Genomic DNA, 17,571 nt, shown 5'->3' with positions numbered 1-17,571 from the left:
ACGTGATGTGCCGTAGTGAAGCCGTTTTAAGAGAAAGTCAAAGAGAGAAGACGTGGTACAGTTGAATCACTCGCACTCTTTTCAAATGACTGATTTAATCTGAAGTTTGTGTGGATTTATTTACTCATTTAACCTACATGCCATAGGCTATTAAATAAATGTGTGAATATCCGTAATTTTAAAGTCAAAAGCTGCAGGAATGAGTAAAACTATGCGATATAGCCTGATTAAACATAATTCTATTATACAGAGATTTGGGAAATAAATTTCCATGACTTTTCCAAAACTTTCTGGGTTTATTTATTTAAAAAAAAAAAATCCAGGCCCGGAAATTGTTGTTTTAAAATTCCATGACATTTCCAGGTTTTTCATGACCTTACGAACCCTAAAACAAGAACAAGCAAGGGAGTTGCAGCTGTCTCTGCATTAGGCGAGAACAAAAGGTCGCTAATATCCATTGTTGTCGTCACAGCTGTCTACTGACAATTTTACTGTTCCGTGACAGCCATCTTGCTCGTGAGGCATTGTTACCTTGTCTTATCCTTGAGCACAAAGATAAACCTGTGAAATTCCTAGTGCATGCCTTTGTCTCTTTGAGGACAGAAAATGATACACAGTTCTATAATGCATCCTAGCGCAGCTGAAGCATATCATGTGTATGTGACAAGAAATATTTGCACTATCCATAATGTAAGACGAAACATTGTCTGCACAGCAGACAATTGTTGGTGGAATCAGTTAATTAAGCTTTGTATGATTATGATTTGATTTAAAAAAGATTGTGTGAAGCAGGTTTATCTGTGATGCACTGTACAAATGAGTGTTCACACCTGTAATGTTCTGCCCCCCCCCCAAAAAAACAAACAAACAAAAAACAGATATGTTGTAAATTGCCTAATGAAACTATAAATGACATTTATAAATGATAAAACATCCAAATGTAATTATAATATGTGATATCTAACAAAAAACAAAAACAATATAAATGAGATAATAACAATATAAATAAGATAACAACACAAAATAAAGTAACACATATGGGACAAAAATAGCACCATTGTGATTTAGATCCTTTCTAGTCTTCCATGCTACACACCACATGCTAAATTACTGTGACTGACACAAAGATTTTTTTTCAGGCTCCCAAAAACAGCCACACACACAAGTGACCGGGACCAAATACAGAGAGTAAACGTCACGGTCATTGTGCCTCTATATAAAGAGATAGGTTACAGCACAATGTTGCAAGCTCACATCATTGTACCACCTAAAGGTAAGATGGTTTGTATTTGTAAAATTTTGATTGCTTTACAGCAGCACAGATAATTTAGATTTAAATTGTTCATGAGGACTGAACCATAGAATAGGATGAGTTTTGGTAACACTTTACTTGAAGGGGTGTGTATAAGACTGACATGACACATGCCATGAATCTAAAGCAGGTTTTATGCATGTTTATGTCATTAAGTGTCATTCGCTCAGTTATGTATTTTTTTAATGCAAAGATGACATTGTTTGACCTTACCCTAACCTAACCCATAATAAAGACATCTTAAACAGTGACATCTTTGCATAAAAATGACATAACTGAGTAAATGACATTCAATGACAGTTTTCATAAACATGCATAAAACCTCCTTCATATTCATGACATGAATTATGCACACCCCATCAAAAACAAAGTGTAACCTGAGTTTTTATTAATTATGTTTGTTTTTCATTGCAAGGACTTGGACTTGATTGGATTTTGTCCGGTAAGGAAGGCTTTAATGATCACATTTTTATGCAATATTTTAATTTTGAATCTTGTATACTGATAGAGCAATAGCTGATTAGAAATATTAAGTATATATGCTGGATAATTATCTTTATTTGTATATGCTAATATAGTGTCTATATTTATAAGATTACATTATTAGATATGTTTCATTTGCTGTTTTTAATTGTAAGCAAGTTTTATAAGTTCAGAGAATCCTGTCATCTTTGCCTCAGTCTGATTGAAAGATGGGGGATGCTGCGATGGCAGAGTTTGGACCTGCTGCTCCGTTCTTACGGAAGTCAGACAAGGAGCGTCTGGAGGCCCAAACTCGCCCCTTCGACATGAAGAAGGAATGCTTTGTGCCTGATCCTGAGGTGGAGTACGTCAAAGCCTCAATCACCAGTAGAGACGGTGACAAAGTGACTGTGGAGACTGAATTTGGGAAGGTAAGGTCTAATCTCTGTAATACAGTAATGGGGTTAATGTAGAGTACCTACAATAGTTCCTTTAGATTTGAGGTGGGAAACATCTTTTGTATGTTATCCACAGACAGTAACTGTGAAGGAGGCTGATGTTCACCCTCAGAACCCACCAAAGTTTGATAAAATTGAGGACATGGCGATGTTCACCTTCCTGCACGAGCCCGCTGTGCTGTTTAACCTCAAAGAGCGTTACGCAGCCTGGATGATCTACGTGAGTGAAGTCTTAAAACACTCAGACCTTCACTTTATCACATATGAGCAGATCTAAACCTGCTGTCAATCTCTTACAGACCTACTCTGGGCTCTTCTGTGTCACTGTGAACCCCTACAAGTGGCTGCCGGTGTACAACCAGGAAGTCGTCATTGCTTACAGAGGAAAGAAGCGAACTGAAGCTCCTCCACACATCTTCTCCATCTCTGACAATGCCTACCAATACATGCTGTCAGGTGATGATCTGACTTGTACTATTTTTTATTTAATTTTTTGGAAATTTATAATGCAGTTGTGTATAAAAAATAATTCAATTGTTGACTTTCTTTTGTTTTTTTCTCACAGACAGAGAAAACCAGTCTGTCCTGATCACGTACGTAATGCATATCATGATGTAGTATAACATTTCTCCTTTCACCAATATTTTCTTATGCTGCTTATTATGAAAATTTTAATGAGCTGTTTTTATTCTAAGTGGAGAATCCGGTGCTGGAAAGACTGTAAACACTAAAAGAGTCATCCAGTACTTTGCCAGCATTGCAGCAGCGACAACCGGCAAGAAAGATCCATCAATGGAGAAAAAGGTGAAATAATTCTCAAAGAATGGCTAATACTGGACAGACGAATATAGCTTCCATATAGCATAGCATACAGAAACAATTACTATATTAATGATGTCTGTATAGCTAAACATCAGAGTCACAAATTGATGTAAAATGATTTACTGTCAAGCATTTATATGTATACAAACAACATTTTTGTTTTCCCTTTTACTTTTCTACTAGATTATTTACGGATTTTTATTATTATTTTTACAAGACTACATAAAAAAGTCATAAAATATATGGTTGTTAACTGAAAAGTAAGTATACCAAATGTTTTAAGCCATTAAAGGTGCAATAGGTGATTGTCTTCAGAAACATTTTCTGTTGTGCTGGTTGAAAGGCTCTTCACATCCCGATAGCAATCATTAAGTTAAGTGGTCTAAATGTATTTATCTGTATTTATATATTCTGTGGTAGGCGTAGGACCAGGAAATGTTTGTCCAACTTGTAGAACTTTTATTAACTGTACTATAAAGTTTTCTCAGTGGTGAATGACACGAGACATGCATATTTTGCACGTCTCGCTTCATTAACACACCTGATTCAGATAACCAGCTCATTAGAAGAGAGCTACGTGCATGAACTGTGTTTCCGATTGACATGCTCCCTAAACAGTGTTCATTGCTCCCTACTCCCTGAGCAGGGGAAAGCCGTTGAAATTTACTTCACTTCGGAACATTTATTCACAGATTTGCGCTGTGCAGCGTCTTCACACACAGACAAAACTTACTAGACAAGTGTGAAGTATGACATAATATGCCTCTGTAAATAAATACTATTTACTATTCTCGCACATTTAAACACCTTTTGTTTGGAACATATACGCTTGTTTCGAATTGGAATCATGGCAAAATATCCGCAGGGCACTTACATTGGAATAGAACATATCGTGTTAGAGATACATATGAATTGAGCAGAGCGGGGTAGCAATGTTGGCCGTTTCTCAAATGGAAAGCTGCATCCTCTGGAGGTAGCATTTGCAGGCTGTATAAGTCATCAAGCCGAGCATTAACCGAGCATAAAATTTATGAGTCATAAGCATATTACAACAATTTACGCTTAACTAAGAATAATGGTCAAATTTATAACTGTTAATATTCTAAAATAAGATCTTCTTTATGACGTATGCAGCCTACAAATGCGACCTCCAGAGGATGCAGCCTTCCGTTTTAGAAATGGCCGTTGTCTGTGGTCATCTGGTCTGTGTGCGTGTTCGGGAGGCGTGGCTTTGGACGGCGATTACAGGGAGGGTGGGACGTTCGCTTTCAGTGCTATCAGGCTAAAGTTAGCATTTTCCAAGATCTCCAACTGCACCTTTAATACTAAAATTTGATTCTCAGGGTACTCTGGAGGATCAAATCATCCAGTGTAATCCTGCTCTGGAGGCTTTTGGTAATGCCAAGACCATCAGAAATGACAACTCCTCCAGATTTGTAAGTGTTTCACATTGGTGTTGTTATTGTATATCCGTTTCATGATATTCTATATGAGCATGTTATATATTGTAGTCTTGCTATGTTTACAGGGTAAATTTATCCGAATCCATTTTGGCGTCAGTGGAAAGTTAGCTTCTGCTGACATTGAGACATGTGAGTACTTTACTGCCCAGCATCATTCCAACAAGCACACAATGATGAAATGTGTAACTGCTTTTGATATTTATCTATTTATCAATTCATTTAGATCTGCTAGAGAAGTCTCGTGTCACTTATCAGCTCAAGGCTGAGAGAGACTACCATATCTTCTACCAAATCCTCTCCCAGAGAAAACCAGAACTGCTGGGTAAAATTACCCGTTACATCTATTAGGGCTGCGGAAATAATGCATCACGAATCGAGAAATGATTCTGCATCGATTCTGAGATTTTCCCAATGCATCGCGATTCTATCTTGAATCAATTCTGAGCTTAGTTTTTAACAGCAGATTGCACTGCATGCTTTAGAAACAGCCGTACTCCGCTTGCTTCCAATTCCTTAAACATGCTCCACTTGATCCCAAAATAATCAATTACAAAGCTCAAAAAGGTTGAAGCGAATTACATGAGTGTTCACAGTGGGCTGTGAATACATAAATTTTGCATCATAAAAGCTGAGGTGCGAGTACATTTAACCACTTTCATGACTCAACCGACTCTTTGTGAGCACTGTAAAAGTTTGCGATTAAAAACTAAGTTCAGACTTGATTCCAGTTAGAATCACGATGCATCGTGAAAATCTCAGAATCGATCCACGAATCGCGATGCATCGATTTATCATCCCAGCCCTTATATCTATTAACATTACTGTTTCTAATTAGAAGAGTTTTTTTTTTTTCTGATCTATGTTCCCATTTCTTTTTAGAGATGCTGCTCATCACCAACAACCCCTATGACTACGCCTTCATCTCCCAAGGAGAGACACAAGTGGCATCTATTGATGACCGTGACGAGCTGATTGCCACTGATGTGAGTGTTTCATAAATCATAGATAGTTCACAATACAAGATACCACATTATACATATTCAGAAGAAATAGTACACCCAAAACTTCATCATAAGCACTTTTAACAACGTCCTTGATTTCCATACAGCAAAAGCATATAATGATCAGGGCTGTCAGCTATATGATAGTATTATGTAAGGAAAAGAGTAGCGTGAACATGTTGAAATACATCTCCTTTTGTGGTCCACAGAAGTCAGTAACACTAGTTTAAAATGACCTGAAGATGCGTAAATGATTCTTAAGGAATACTTTCTAATGTACTTGCCAAAAAGAAGACTATTAAGCATTTTGGCATGTATTCTAACACGCTCTGTATATTTGCTGTAGGAAGCGTTTGATGTGTTGGGCTTCACCCAAGAAGAGAAGAACAGCATCTACAAGCTGATTGGTGCCGTCATGCACTACGGCAACATGAAGTTCAAGCAGAAGCAACGAGAGGAACAGGCAGAGGCTGATGGGACTGAGGGTCAGAATAACTTGGAATCTCAACTTCATAAAAGGAAAAAATTCTAAGATATGTTGTATATAGAGTTATAGATCTGCATTTTTTTTTTTTCATGTAGATGCTGACAAAGTCGCATATCTGATGGGCCTAAACTCAGCTGACTTGATTAAGGGTTTGTGCCACCCGAGGGTCAAAGTAGGAAATGAGTGGGTCACCAAGGGACAGAATGTCCAGCAGGTAACAAATGAAAAGTATATTCGAATGGCATTACAGTCTTTCCAACATACAAACAAAACCACATCTTTCACATCACTGCAAAACCATTCTGTAGAGGTTTCAGTGGGTCAAATTCAGCAAATGTTATATTTCCTTGTCAGGTGTACTACTCTATTGGTGCTCTGGCAAAGTCAGTGTACGAGAAGATGTTCTTGTGGATGGTTGTGAGAATCAACCAATCCCTGGACACCAAACAGCCTCGTCAGTACTTCATTGGTGTGCTGGACATTGCTGGATTTGAGATCTTTGATGTAAGATTACATCTACTGATTATTGTTATTCAATAACTTCAGTTTTTTGTTACTTTGCCATTGGGAGTATATCTGAATATTAATATATCCCACCTGCAGTTCAACACCTTTGAGCAGCTGTGCATCAACTTCACTAATGAGAAGTTGCAGCAGTTCTTCAACCATCACATGTTTGTGCTGGAGCAAGAGGAATACAAGAAGGAGGGCATTGAGTGGGAGTTCATTGACTTTGGAATGGACTTGCAGGCTTGTATTGAACTAATTGAGAAGGTGGGTAATTATTAATGAATATACTGTGTGGGGAGTGGGGGGGACTGTTAAGCCTAACAGTTTTTAGTCTTAACTGTTGTAGAAAACTGGCATATTGACTATCACAATCTTCTACTCATTTTAGCCCATGGGCATCATGTCCATCCTTGAAGAGGAGTGCATGTTCCCCAAAGCCAGTGATTCAACATTCAAAGCTAAGCTTTATGACAACCACTTGGGCAAAAATCCAAACTTCCAGAAGCCCAGGATTGTCAAGGGTAAACCAGAGGCCCATTTTGCCCTGGTTCACTATGCTGGCACCGTTGACTACAACATTTCAAACTGGCTGGTGAAGAACAAGGACCCTCTCAATGAGACTGTTGTAGGGTTGTTCCAGAAGTCAACTCTTAAACTGTTGGGCATTTTGTTTGCTAATTATGCTAGTGCTGACTCAGGCAAGTAAACACTGATGCATGATACAAAAATATAATAAGCACTCATTTTACTGTATAATAGCAACAACAACAAATATCATGTATTTCACAGCTGCGGACTCTGGAGGTAAGGGTGGCAAAGGAGGCAAAAAGAAGGGCTCTTCCTTCCAGACAGTGTCAGCCCTCCACAGGGTATGTAAGGTTATTTAATAATTTAACACTGCTTTTTCTCTAATGGTTTTATTGAATGTAAATTCAAATCCTCTGTGGTCTACCAACAGGAGAATCTGAACAAGCTGATGACCAACTTGAGGTCAACTCACCCTCACTTTGTGCGCTGCATCATCCCCAATGAGACTAAGACTCCTGGGGCGATGGAGAATCCTCTGGTCATGCACCAGTTGCGCTGTAACGGTGTGCTGGAGGGCATCAGAATCTGCAGAAAGGGATTTCCTAACAGGATCCTGTATGGAGATTTCAAACAACGGTAAGTGTGAAACTGCATGACTTTTGCGTCTTGCAAAATAATTTTATGTTTGACTTTAAGTTACTGCAGATTGCATTAACAACTCTGTTTGCATTTTAAGCATGCACAAATAGCATACAACAATTGTTAATGTGTTAGTGTGTAACTTTTTTCTCTTGTGTGTTGTCTTTTTTGAAGGTACCGCATCCTAAATCCTGCTGCTATCCCTGAGGGACAGTTCATTGATAACAAGAAGGGTGCAGAAAAACTTCTGGGTTCTCTGGACATTGATCACAACCAGTACAAATTAGGACACACTAAGGTATTTTATATTAACAGTAACTTTTTACAAAGCCACTGTTTCATTTTCATTTGTTGATGTGAAATTCTTTGCTATTCAGGTGTTTTTTAAGGCTGGTCTTCTGGGACAACTTGAGGAGATGCGAGATGACCGTCTTGCGCTTATTATTACTGGAATTCAGGCTAGGTCTCGTGGTTTTCTATCAAGAATTGAGTTCCAGAAAATTGTGGAAAGAAGGTTAGTTTTTAGCTCCTTAGGACTTAAATGTTTTCACCAACTTACAAGATATAATGCAAGACTGAACATTGTTTTTAATATCTACAGAGATTCTTTGTTGGTGATCCAGTGGAATGTACGTGCCTTCATGGGTGTCAAGAATTGGCCCTGGATGAAGCTCTACTTCAAGATCAAGCCTCTGCTGAAATCTGCTGAGACTGAAAAAGAAATGGCCAACATGAAGGAAGAATTCACCAAGTTGAAGGAGGCTTATGCAAAATCTGAAGCCCGCAAAAAGGAGCTTGAGGAAAAGATGGTTTCTCTTCTCCAAGAGAAGAATGACCTTCAACTTGCAATGCAGTCTGTAAGTTCACGTGGGGCTAATATTCTGCAATGTTATTTTTTTCACAAATCAAGAAAAAAAAAATCTAAATTAGTAATTTTTTTTTTTTTTTACTCTGATAGGAGCAAGATAATCTTGCAGATGCTGAGGAGAGATGCGAGGGTCTGATCAAGAGCAAGATCCAGCTTGAGGCCAAAGTCAAAGAGCTAACTGAGAGGGTGGAAGATGAAGAAGAAATGAATGCTGAGCTGACTGCCAAGAAACGAAAGCTGGAGGATGAGTGTTCTGAGCTCAAGAAGGACATTGATGATCTTGAGCTCACTCTGGCCAAAGTAGAGAAAGAGAAACATGCCACTGAGAACAAGGTCAGTTTTCCACTCTGAACACGTTAGAGGTGCAAAAATGGTGCATTAAGAGTTCCTTGATACATTGATACAATTCTACAGGTTAAAAACCTGACAGAAGAGATGGCAGCTTTGGATGAGATCATCGCTAAACTGACCAAGGAGAAGAAAGCTCTGCAGGAGGCCCATCAGCAAACGCTGGATGACCTCCAGAGTGAGGAAGACAAAGTCAACACACTCACCAAAGCCAAAGCCAAGCTGGAGCAACAAGTGGATGATGTAAGTGCAAGAAAATATAATTAAAAAAAAAAAAGGTTTTGTGGGAAATTGCATATTCATTTTTAGTTATAATTATTTTTTATTTATAATTATTATTCAATTATATTTTGGATGAAAATTAGCTTGAAGGTTCTCTGGAACAAGAAAAGAAAATTCGCATGGATCTCGAGAGAGCTAAAAGAAAGCTTGAGGGTGACTTAAAGTTGACTCAAGAGAATGTGATGGATTTGGAAAACGATAAGCAGCAGATGGAGGAGCGGCTAAAGAAGTAAGATATATTATATATTATAAAACCTTAAAAAAACAATTTTAATATTAAAAGATATGGTAATCCATTTTGTGTCATCCTGTTTACCTGGCAGAAAAGACTTTGAAATAAGCCAGCTCAATAGCAAGATTGAAGATGAGCAGGCAATGGCAGCCCAACTCCAGAAGAAACTGAAAGAGCTGCAGGTAAACTTAATGAGTCTTAAAAAGTTGGATAGTCAGACCGTTAGGAATTCTAGCTTTAATTTTGGTTTTCCTCACATTTCCAGGCTCGTATTGAAGAGCTTGAGGAAGAGCTGGAGGCTGAGAGAGCTGCGCGTGCCAAAGTTGAGAAACAGAGAGCAGATCTGTCCAGAGAACTGGAGGAGATCAGTGAGAGATTGGAGGAGGCTGGTGGAGCCACTGCTGCTCAGATTGAGATGAACAAGAAAAGTGAAGCTGAGTTCCAGAAGCTGCGCAGAGACCTTGAAGAGGCCACTCTGCAGCACGAGGCCACCGCTGCTACACTGAGGAAGAAACATGCCGACAGTGTAGCTGATCTGGGAGAGCAGATTGACAACCTTCAGAGAGTGAAGCAGAAGCTGGAGAAAGAGAAGAGTGAACTCAGACTGGAACTGGACGATGTTGTCTCCAACATGGAGCAGCTTGTAAAGGCAAAAGTAAGTAAAATAAATGATGCTAAAGTCCAAATGATCCATATATTTTGTGGTGTAAATCAATGAAAGAAATGAAATATACATTTAATCCTCAAGGCGAACCTGGAGAAAATATGCAGAACTCTGGAAGACCAGATGACTGAGTACAGAACCAAGGCTGAAGAAGGCCAGCGTACTATCAATGATTTCACCATGCAAAAAGCCAAGCTGCAAACTGAGAATGGTAAAAGCACAAAATATTGTTATGTTTCCCACTGTGCCATAACGATGCTAAAAAACATTAACATTTTTGATATTGGATTTCAGGTGAACTGTCTAGACAGCTAGAGGAGAAAGACTCCCTGGTGTCTCAGCTGACTAGAGGCAAGCAGTCCTACACTCAGCAGATTGAAGACCTCAAGAGACAACTAGAGGAGGAAATCAAGGTTTTCAAAATCTCCTTCTCAGTTAATTTTTTTTGCAGAAGATTTAAACAAGTAGACACAAAAATTCACTGAATATTTGTTTGTCTTTAGGCTAAGAATGCCCTGGCCCATGCAGTTCAATCTGCTCGTCATGATGCTGATCTTCTGAGGGAACAGTACGAGGAGGAGCAGGAAGCCAAAGCTGAGCTGCAGCGGAGTCTGTCCAAGGCAAACTCTGAGGTGGCTCAGTGGAGAACCAAGTATGAAACTGATGCCATCCAGAGGACTGAGGAGCTGGAGGATGCCAAGTAAGAAACCAACAATATAAATCTTGAAAAAGTATTGGTCTTTAGTAATGAGACACAAAATATCTTCTGACTTTTCCACTAAAGTTTGTTCACGTTCAAATACAGTTCGAATACATGTTCAAATACAGTGTAGTGAAAGATGGTTCAGATGTTCAATATATTTTGTATTTTGGTTATTTATAAAAGGAAGAAACTTGCCCAGCGTCTGCAAGATGCAGAAGAAGCTGTAGAAGCTGTAAATGCTAAATGCTCTTCACTGGAGAAGACCAAACACAGGCTGCAGAATGAGATTGAAGATCTCATGGTTGATGTGGAGAGATCCAATGCTGCTGCTGCTGCTCTGGACAAGAAGCAAAGAAACTTTGATAAAGTAAGGGAAATATAAAGTACATTTTATCATTACCTGGAAAAGCAATAATCTTCAGAAAACAGTGAGTGTTAAATTGATAGTAATTTAAGTTTTTAATATAGATAGGGTCCAGTACTATTCTTTGCTAGAAAAACACGATTAAAACGGCTCTTTTCATACCTAACACTGTTAACTTTATCCAGGTCCTTGCTGAGTGGAAGCAGAAGTATGAGGAATCCCAAACAGAACTGGAAAGTGCCCAAAAAGAAGCTAGATCTCTGAGCACTGAGCTCTTTAAATTGAAAAACTCATATGAGGAGTCACTGGATCACCTGGAGACCATGAAGAGGGAGAACAAGAATCTCCAAGGTAAGAAGTTTTACAACTCCAAAACATTAGTTTAATTCCTTGTTTAATTTGTGAGATCATGGGTTACTTCTAATGCACAGAGGAAATCGCTGACCTCACTGAGCAACTTGGTGAGAGTGGGAAGAATATTCATGAGCTGGAGAAAGTTCGAAAACAACTGGAGCAGGAGAAACAAGAGATACAAACTGCTTTGGAGGAGGCTGAGGTAAACGAAAAACAACCATTTCCCCCTAAATTCATATTCATCTAACATATATTAAATATATAATATAAAATTACTTCATTACTTCACAGGGTTCCCTTGAACATGAAGAAGGCAAGATACTTAGAGCTCAACTGGAGTTCAATCAAGTAAAGGCTGATATTGAACGTAAGCTGGCTGAGAAAGACGAAGAGATGGAGCAGGCCAAGAGGAACCAGCAGAGAGTGGTTGATACTCTTCAGAGCTCACTTGAATCAGAGACTCGCAGCAGGAATGAAGCTCTCAGACTGAAGAAGAAGATGGAGGGAGACCTCAATGAGATGGAGATTCAGCTCAGCCAGGCTAACAGACAGGCATCAGAAGCCCAGAAGCAACTCAAGGGTCTTCATGGACATCTCAAGGTATGTTTTACCAACCATTTGTAAAGCAAAAGTGAAATCTTATAAATTTCCGCAGTCTATTCATATGTAAAATTTGTCCGTTACAGGATGCCCAAATGCAGCTGGATGACGCTCTGCGTGGTAATGATGATCTCAAAGAGAACATCGCCATCGTGGAGAGACGCAACAATCTGCTGCAGGCTGAACTGGATGAGCTGAGATCCCTGGTGGAACAGACTGAGAGAGGAAGGAAACTGGCTGAGCAGGAACTGCTGGACGTCAGTGAGAGAGTCCAGCTCCTGCATTCTCAGGTATCTGGCCACATCTTCACGCTAACCAAACCTTTAAACCCTCTCTTAGAGAATATCATCCAGAGACTACATGAATGTCAATATCGTCTATGTTTAGAACACCAGTCTGCTGAACCAAAAGAAGAAGCTGGAGGGAGATAATACTCAGCTCCAGACTGAGGTTGAGGAGGCAGTGCAGGAGTGCAGGAATGCTGAGGAAAAAGCCAAGAAGGCTATCACTGATGCTGCCATGATGGCAGAGGAGCTGAAGAAGGAGCAGGACACCAGCGCTCATCTGGAGCGCATGAAGAAGAACATGGAGCAGACCATCAAGGACCTGCAGCACCGTCTGGATGAAGCTGAGCAGATCGCCATGAAGGGAGGCAAGAAGCAGGTCCAGAAACTGGAAGCCAGGGTAAGCTGCTGATGTTTTTGGAAACAAGTCTTTTGTGTTTTCTGTAAAATGGTCATTCTGTTTGCTTAAAAAAAAAATAATAATCTTACACATCTGTTAGGTGAGAGAGCTGGAAAGTGAGGTGGAGATAGAACAGAGAAAGGCCAGTGACTCTGTCAAGGGGATTCGTAAATATGAGAGACGCATCAAAGAACTCACCTATCAGGTAGAAAAATATATTGCCTAGAAGCATTTTTTTTGCCTTGGTTTTTTGAGTTATTTATTAAATACATAAATGTATTTAATATATTAAATGCATAAAATGCAGTCTCACATTATTTAAATATATAATGCGCATGCTTATGCTTTGCATAGACTGAGGAAGACCGTAAGAATCTGGCACGTCTTCAGGATCTGGTGGACAAACTCCAGCTGAAGGTCAAGTCCTACAAGAGAGCTGCTGAGGAGGCTGTGAGTACTTCCCCCCCACTGGTGCTATCATATGATATGATCATATGCAATTAATGTATATGACTAAATTGATTTTCACAAATACTGTTCTGTGTATTCTGTAGGAAGAACAAGCCAATGCTAACCTGGGCAAGTTCCGTAAGCTGCAGCATGAGCTGGATGAGGCAGAGGAGAGGGCTGATATTGCTGAATCTCAGGTCAACAAGATGAGAGCCAAGAGCCGTGATTCAGGATCCAAGGTAAGAGCAAGTAAAAATAAACACAGTTAATTTGATTAATATACTCTAAATCTGCACTCTTTACTGATATGGGGATATAAAATAAATGTATATTGTTGCAACAACTGCACTTGATGAAATGCATTTGACTATGTACCTGGTGTGGCAAGTAAAACACACACACACACCAAACCATTTTGAACTGCATTAGGTTAATGTTAATTCTTTTCTATTAACATTCTGTTTTCCTTTTTGTTCCCAACAGAAGGGGGCTGATGAGGAGTGAAAATATTTGTTGGATGAATGCAAACACGGATTGCTGTGATGATCTCTTCTGTAGTTCAGTAGAATAAACCAGACATGCAAATGATTACTTCATCCTCTTTTGTCTTTTTTAACCATGCAGACATTGCAACATCCGAACATGATCCTGTACACAATAGTAAACACTAAATGTATGTGCCACAGATTAGGATAGTTTGATTATAAATCTAAATTAAACTAATCAGGAACTTTTTTTTTTCAATTGTCCTTTACCCCAGTTTTACCAAACTACTACAAACTACATAAATCATGGGAAGTCGTGGCCTAGTGGTTAGAGAGTTTGACTCCTAACCCTAAGGTTGTGGGTTCGAGTCTCGGGCCGGCAATACCACGACTGAAGTGCCCTTGAGCAAGGCACCGAACCCCCAACTGCTCCCCGGGTGCCGCAGCATAAATGATGCCCACTGCTCCGGGTGTGTGTTCACGGTGTGTGTGTGTGTGTGTGTTCACTGCTGCTGTGTGTGCACTTTGGATGGGTTAAATGCAGAGCACGAATTCTGAGTATGGGTCACTTTCATAACGCACAATAAGTTACAAACCACTCAACATCAAAACCTTCATCAATACAATCAAATAAGAATATTCAGTGAAATTCCGGGAAAATTCAAGTACCATATAGCCTAGATACATTGTTCTGGACTCTATCTAGGCTATTATTCTTCTGTCTTACTGTCTATAGTGAATATGAATTATTGTTCTGGATTTGAATTAGTCAATATCAATTATTGCTAGAAGCAGCATCGTTGGACTAAGCATTTACAGTTTAGCTCAGTAATGTCATTTCAGAAGAATCTCTTTCTCTTTTAAATTAACTGGCAATATATTCTAAACCTGAAGTAACCTCCACAATGCTGTGAAAATGAGAGCTGCGATAGTCAGTCGCCAGCACTTGAGGGCACCCTTGCATCTCTTATGGAGCATGCTTCCTTAGAAGGTGTCCATGTAGGGCAGGGTGGGGCAAGTGTCACATTTTTGAACATCAATTTATGTATACACTTGTTAAAGGCTTCAAAAAATCTACTGGAAATTTCCAGTTATCGCCCAAGAAAAAGTTTAATGCTTTATCCTTTTGTGACACTTTATTAAAGGTTTTAGTTAGATAAAATTAATGCATTAACTACCATTAACTAATGATGAAAAACAGTTTATGTAGAAATGTAGAAATGCTCTACAAGTACTGCTCATTGTAAGTTCATGTCACCCAATGCACTGGTAACTAATGCATGTGACAATACAAGAACAAAATGTGATAACTCTACCAATGACCAGATGTTTATAAAAAAATACTCCTGGGATCAATTCACTACTATGAACCGCTACCATATACCATGCAGCTGACTTCTGATCATGTCAGTGTTTATTATTTACCCTTATTGACCCAACATATATCCAGGTATATAAGAATAAGTTTAGAAATTTATTTTGGGAGACACGGTTCACAAATATTTTTATCCTAATTTCTGCTAACACATTCAAACTTTATAGCTACTGAAACATAACATGAGACTTGTCATGGCATTTTTATACTGTTGTTGTTCTCTTGTTGATCTGATTGCTTCTATTGTTCTCAAGTCGCTTTGGATAAAAGTGTCTGATAAATGATTAAATGTAAATGTAACATTGTGACAACTCACCTCACTCTCCCCTAATTACTTATCAAAAATCAGTTACTAACCAAATGAAAGTAACCACAAATTTCACAGAAAAATGTCATATTTCACCCCAAAATCAAAGTAAAGACAAAACATATTTAATCAATTAATGGATAAATTTTTTGGATGATTTTTTAATTGTGAAATCATTTGTGACCCTGCACCACAAAAGCATTCTTAAGTCTCTGGGGTATATTTGTAGTAATAGCCAAAAATACATTGCATGGGTCAAAATTATCGCTTTTTCTTTTATGCCATTTGTGATTAGGAAATTAAGTAAAGATCATGTTCCATGAAGATATTTAGTAAATTTCCTACCGTAAATATATCAAAACTTAATTATTGATTAGTAATATGCATTGCTAAGAACTTCATTTGAACAACTTTAAAGATGATTTTCTCAATATTTAGATTTTTTTTTGCAATTTTTTGCACCTTATTTTTTGCACCTTCAGATTCAAGATTATCCTCCTAACAAACCACACATCAATGGAAAGATTATTTATTCAGCTTTCAGATGATGTATACATCTCAATTTAAAAAAAATTGACACTTAAGACTGGTTTTGTGGTCCAGGGTCACATTTGGAAGACGTAAATTAAATTCAGTACAAATATAAATATTTAGATTTTCAATTGTACTTCAAAAATGTACTTTACATAGTAGATACGCTTTCCCATATAACAGCAATGAGAATGAGATAAAGAACTGTGGGTGCAAATAAATATTGTACAGGTCCAAAAGTTAGACTTTCAGTTTTCTTTGAAAACTGTTCTTTTTTTTTTCTTTTTGATTTTGGTGTGTATTACAACCCAGACATTTCTTTTTGGTTTCATGACATTAACCCTTGAACAATCATAACCAATGACAATTGGAATTAAATTAGATTTTATTTATTTTTTAAATCAGTTTGTCTATTTACCCATCTCACGTATTATGATCGTGTGATGGTTTTAGTTTCTTAAAAGGTTTAATTCAGTATTCATGAAATATGATATATATATATCACTTTTTAAAACATTTTATCTGTCAATTAATACACTGAGCAACTAAAATCATAAAAAAAGCATTACCTTTGTCTGTGCTTCAGAAGTGTGTTCAGTCTTCTTCTGCAGGGAGCACAATGTGTGTGTGGCCAAGTCAACAGGAGTGAAGGGAAAAAAAAATATTTGCATAGCAGAGGTCAAAAGTCACTGCAATTTGTATAATGGTAGCAAGTGTACTTGTAGAAAAGATAGATAGATAGACATGTGTGCATCATGCAATTATTAATACCTGTATTCTCTGCTTCCATCATACAGCTGGCTTGAGCAAGGGATAACGAAGAAATGACAAGCAACTCAATCAAAGGAGCAAAAGAATCATGGGACGTCTAGTTGGACACTTGTCAAAGTAAATCAAACAAACAGACCCCCCCCATCCCCAAGTCTCCATTAATAGCCTGCTCAATGGTCATGATGCACAAAGGGTCAAGTCATTGACCTTATGGTGAGCCGAGACGTCAAAGGGGCCTAAACAGCTGAGAATGAACCGCCTTCGTCTCAGTAAAGAGTGTGGATAGGAATGTTCCACCTCGTCATAGCAAGAGACGGAGCTGGCAGCTGAAGGAAAAGATGGTAGGATGTTAAGGTTCTCCGGATCTCTTGTTAATCCAGAGTGAACGCCTTAATGAAACAATGAAAGCGACATGGTGCAGACAATTTCACATTCAACTCACAACCTTTAGAAAACATCCGCTTGACCCAACAATCTGAGATGCAAACCAGAAATGATCTCTCAACCTCCAAGGACATAGAGGTGGGTGGGTCCAACTGGCTAGTAAGAAAAACAAACGGGCAGAATAAACTTATACATCCATAAATATAGGTATACAAAGATTTATTGATTACTAGGACATATGCTAAGATGTTGTCCACAACCTACACTGATTTATACCTACAGTGCTATGAAAAGGTTTTTGCCCCCTTCCTGTTTTTTTTTATTTTTTGCATATTTGTCACACTTACACAAAACCAATTTTTATATTACACAAAGATAATGCAAGTAAATACAAAATAAATCTAGTTTTTAAATGATGATTTCATTTATTAACGGAAAAAAGCTGTCTAAACCTACCTGGCCCTATGGGAAAATTAATTGCCCCCTC

The 17,571-nt window shown here is 38.4% G+C and overlaps 2 protein-coding genes and 1 long non-coding RNA gene across 3 annotated transcripts in view; 2 read left to right on the top strand and 1 right to left on the bottom strand.

The window, feature by feature from the left end:
- LOC109050376 overlaps positions 1–17,571 on the top strand; it is a 69,528-nt gene that overhangs the window by 39,022 nt on the left and 12,935 nt on the right.
- Positions 1,223–13,819, top strand: LOC109050079 (myosin-7-like). The gene is made up of 39 exons (XM_042751667.1): positions 1,223–1,273; positions 1,728–1,754; positions 1,993–2,205; positions 2,309–2,452; positions 2,532–2,688; positions 2,798–2,825; positions 2,928–3,036; positions 4,398–4,490; positions 4,583–4,646; positions 4,741–4,839; positions 5,397–5,500; positions 5,865–6,003; positions 6,101–6,219; positions 6,360–6,509; positions 6,609–6,779; positions 6,904–7,213; positions 7,305–7,384; positions 7,474–7,679; positions 7,857–7,980; positions 8,060–8,196; positions 8,284–8,539; positions 8,641–8,883; positions 8,965–9,141; positions 9,264–9,409; positions 9,504–9,594; positions 9,678–10,067; positions 10,161–10,287; positions 10,371–10,489; positions 10,580–10,776; positions 10,963–11,146; positions 11,329–11,494; positions 11,575–11,699; positions 11,789–12,097; positions 12,184–12,387; positions 12,485–12,781; positions 12,882–12,986; positions 13,136–13,231; positions 13,336–13,470; positions 13,715–13,819. The coding sequence occupies exons 3-39, from the start codon at positions 2,005–2,007 to the stop codon at positions 13,733–13,735; spliced, it is 5,823 nt and encodes a 1,940-aa protein (XP_042607601.1). The 5' UTR covers positions 1,223–1,273; positions 1,728–1,754; positions 1,993–2,004; the 3' UTR covers positions 13,736–13,819.
- Positions 6,609–17,243, bottom strand: LOC122142167. Its single transcript, XR_006158399.1, has 3 exons — positions 16,701–17,243; positions 16,499–16,534; positions 6,609–7,656 (listed from the first exon to the last, which is right to left on the bottom strand). It is a non-coding gene; the product is annotated as an uncharacterized LOC122142167 (long non-coding RNA).

The sequence above is a fragment of the Cyprinus carpio genome, chromosome B24 (assembly GCF_018340385.1).
Source record: "Cyprinus carpio isolate SPL01 chromosome B24, ASM1834038v1, whole genome shotgun sequence".
NCBI classification, from domain to species: Eukaryota; Metazoa; Chordata; class Actinopteri; order Cypriniformes; family Cyprinidae; genus Cyprinus; species Cyprinus carpio.
This window is presented reverse-complemented; position numbering and strand designations above follow the sequence as displayed.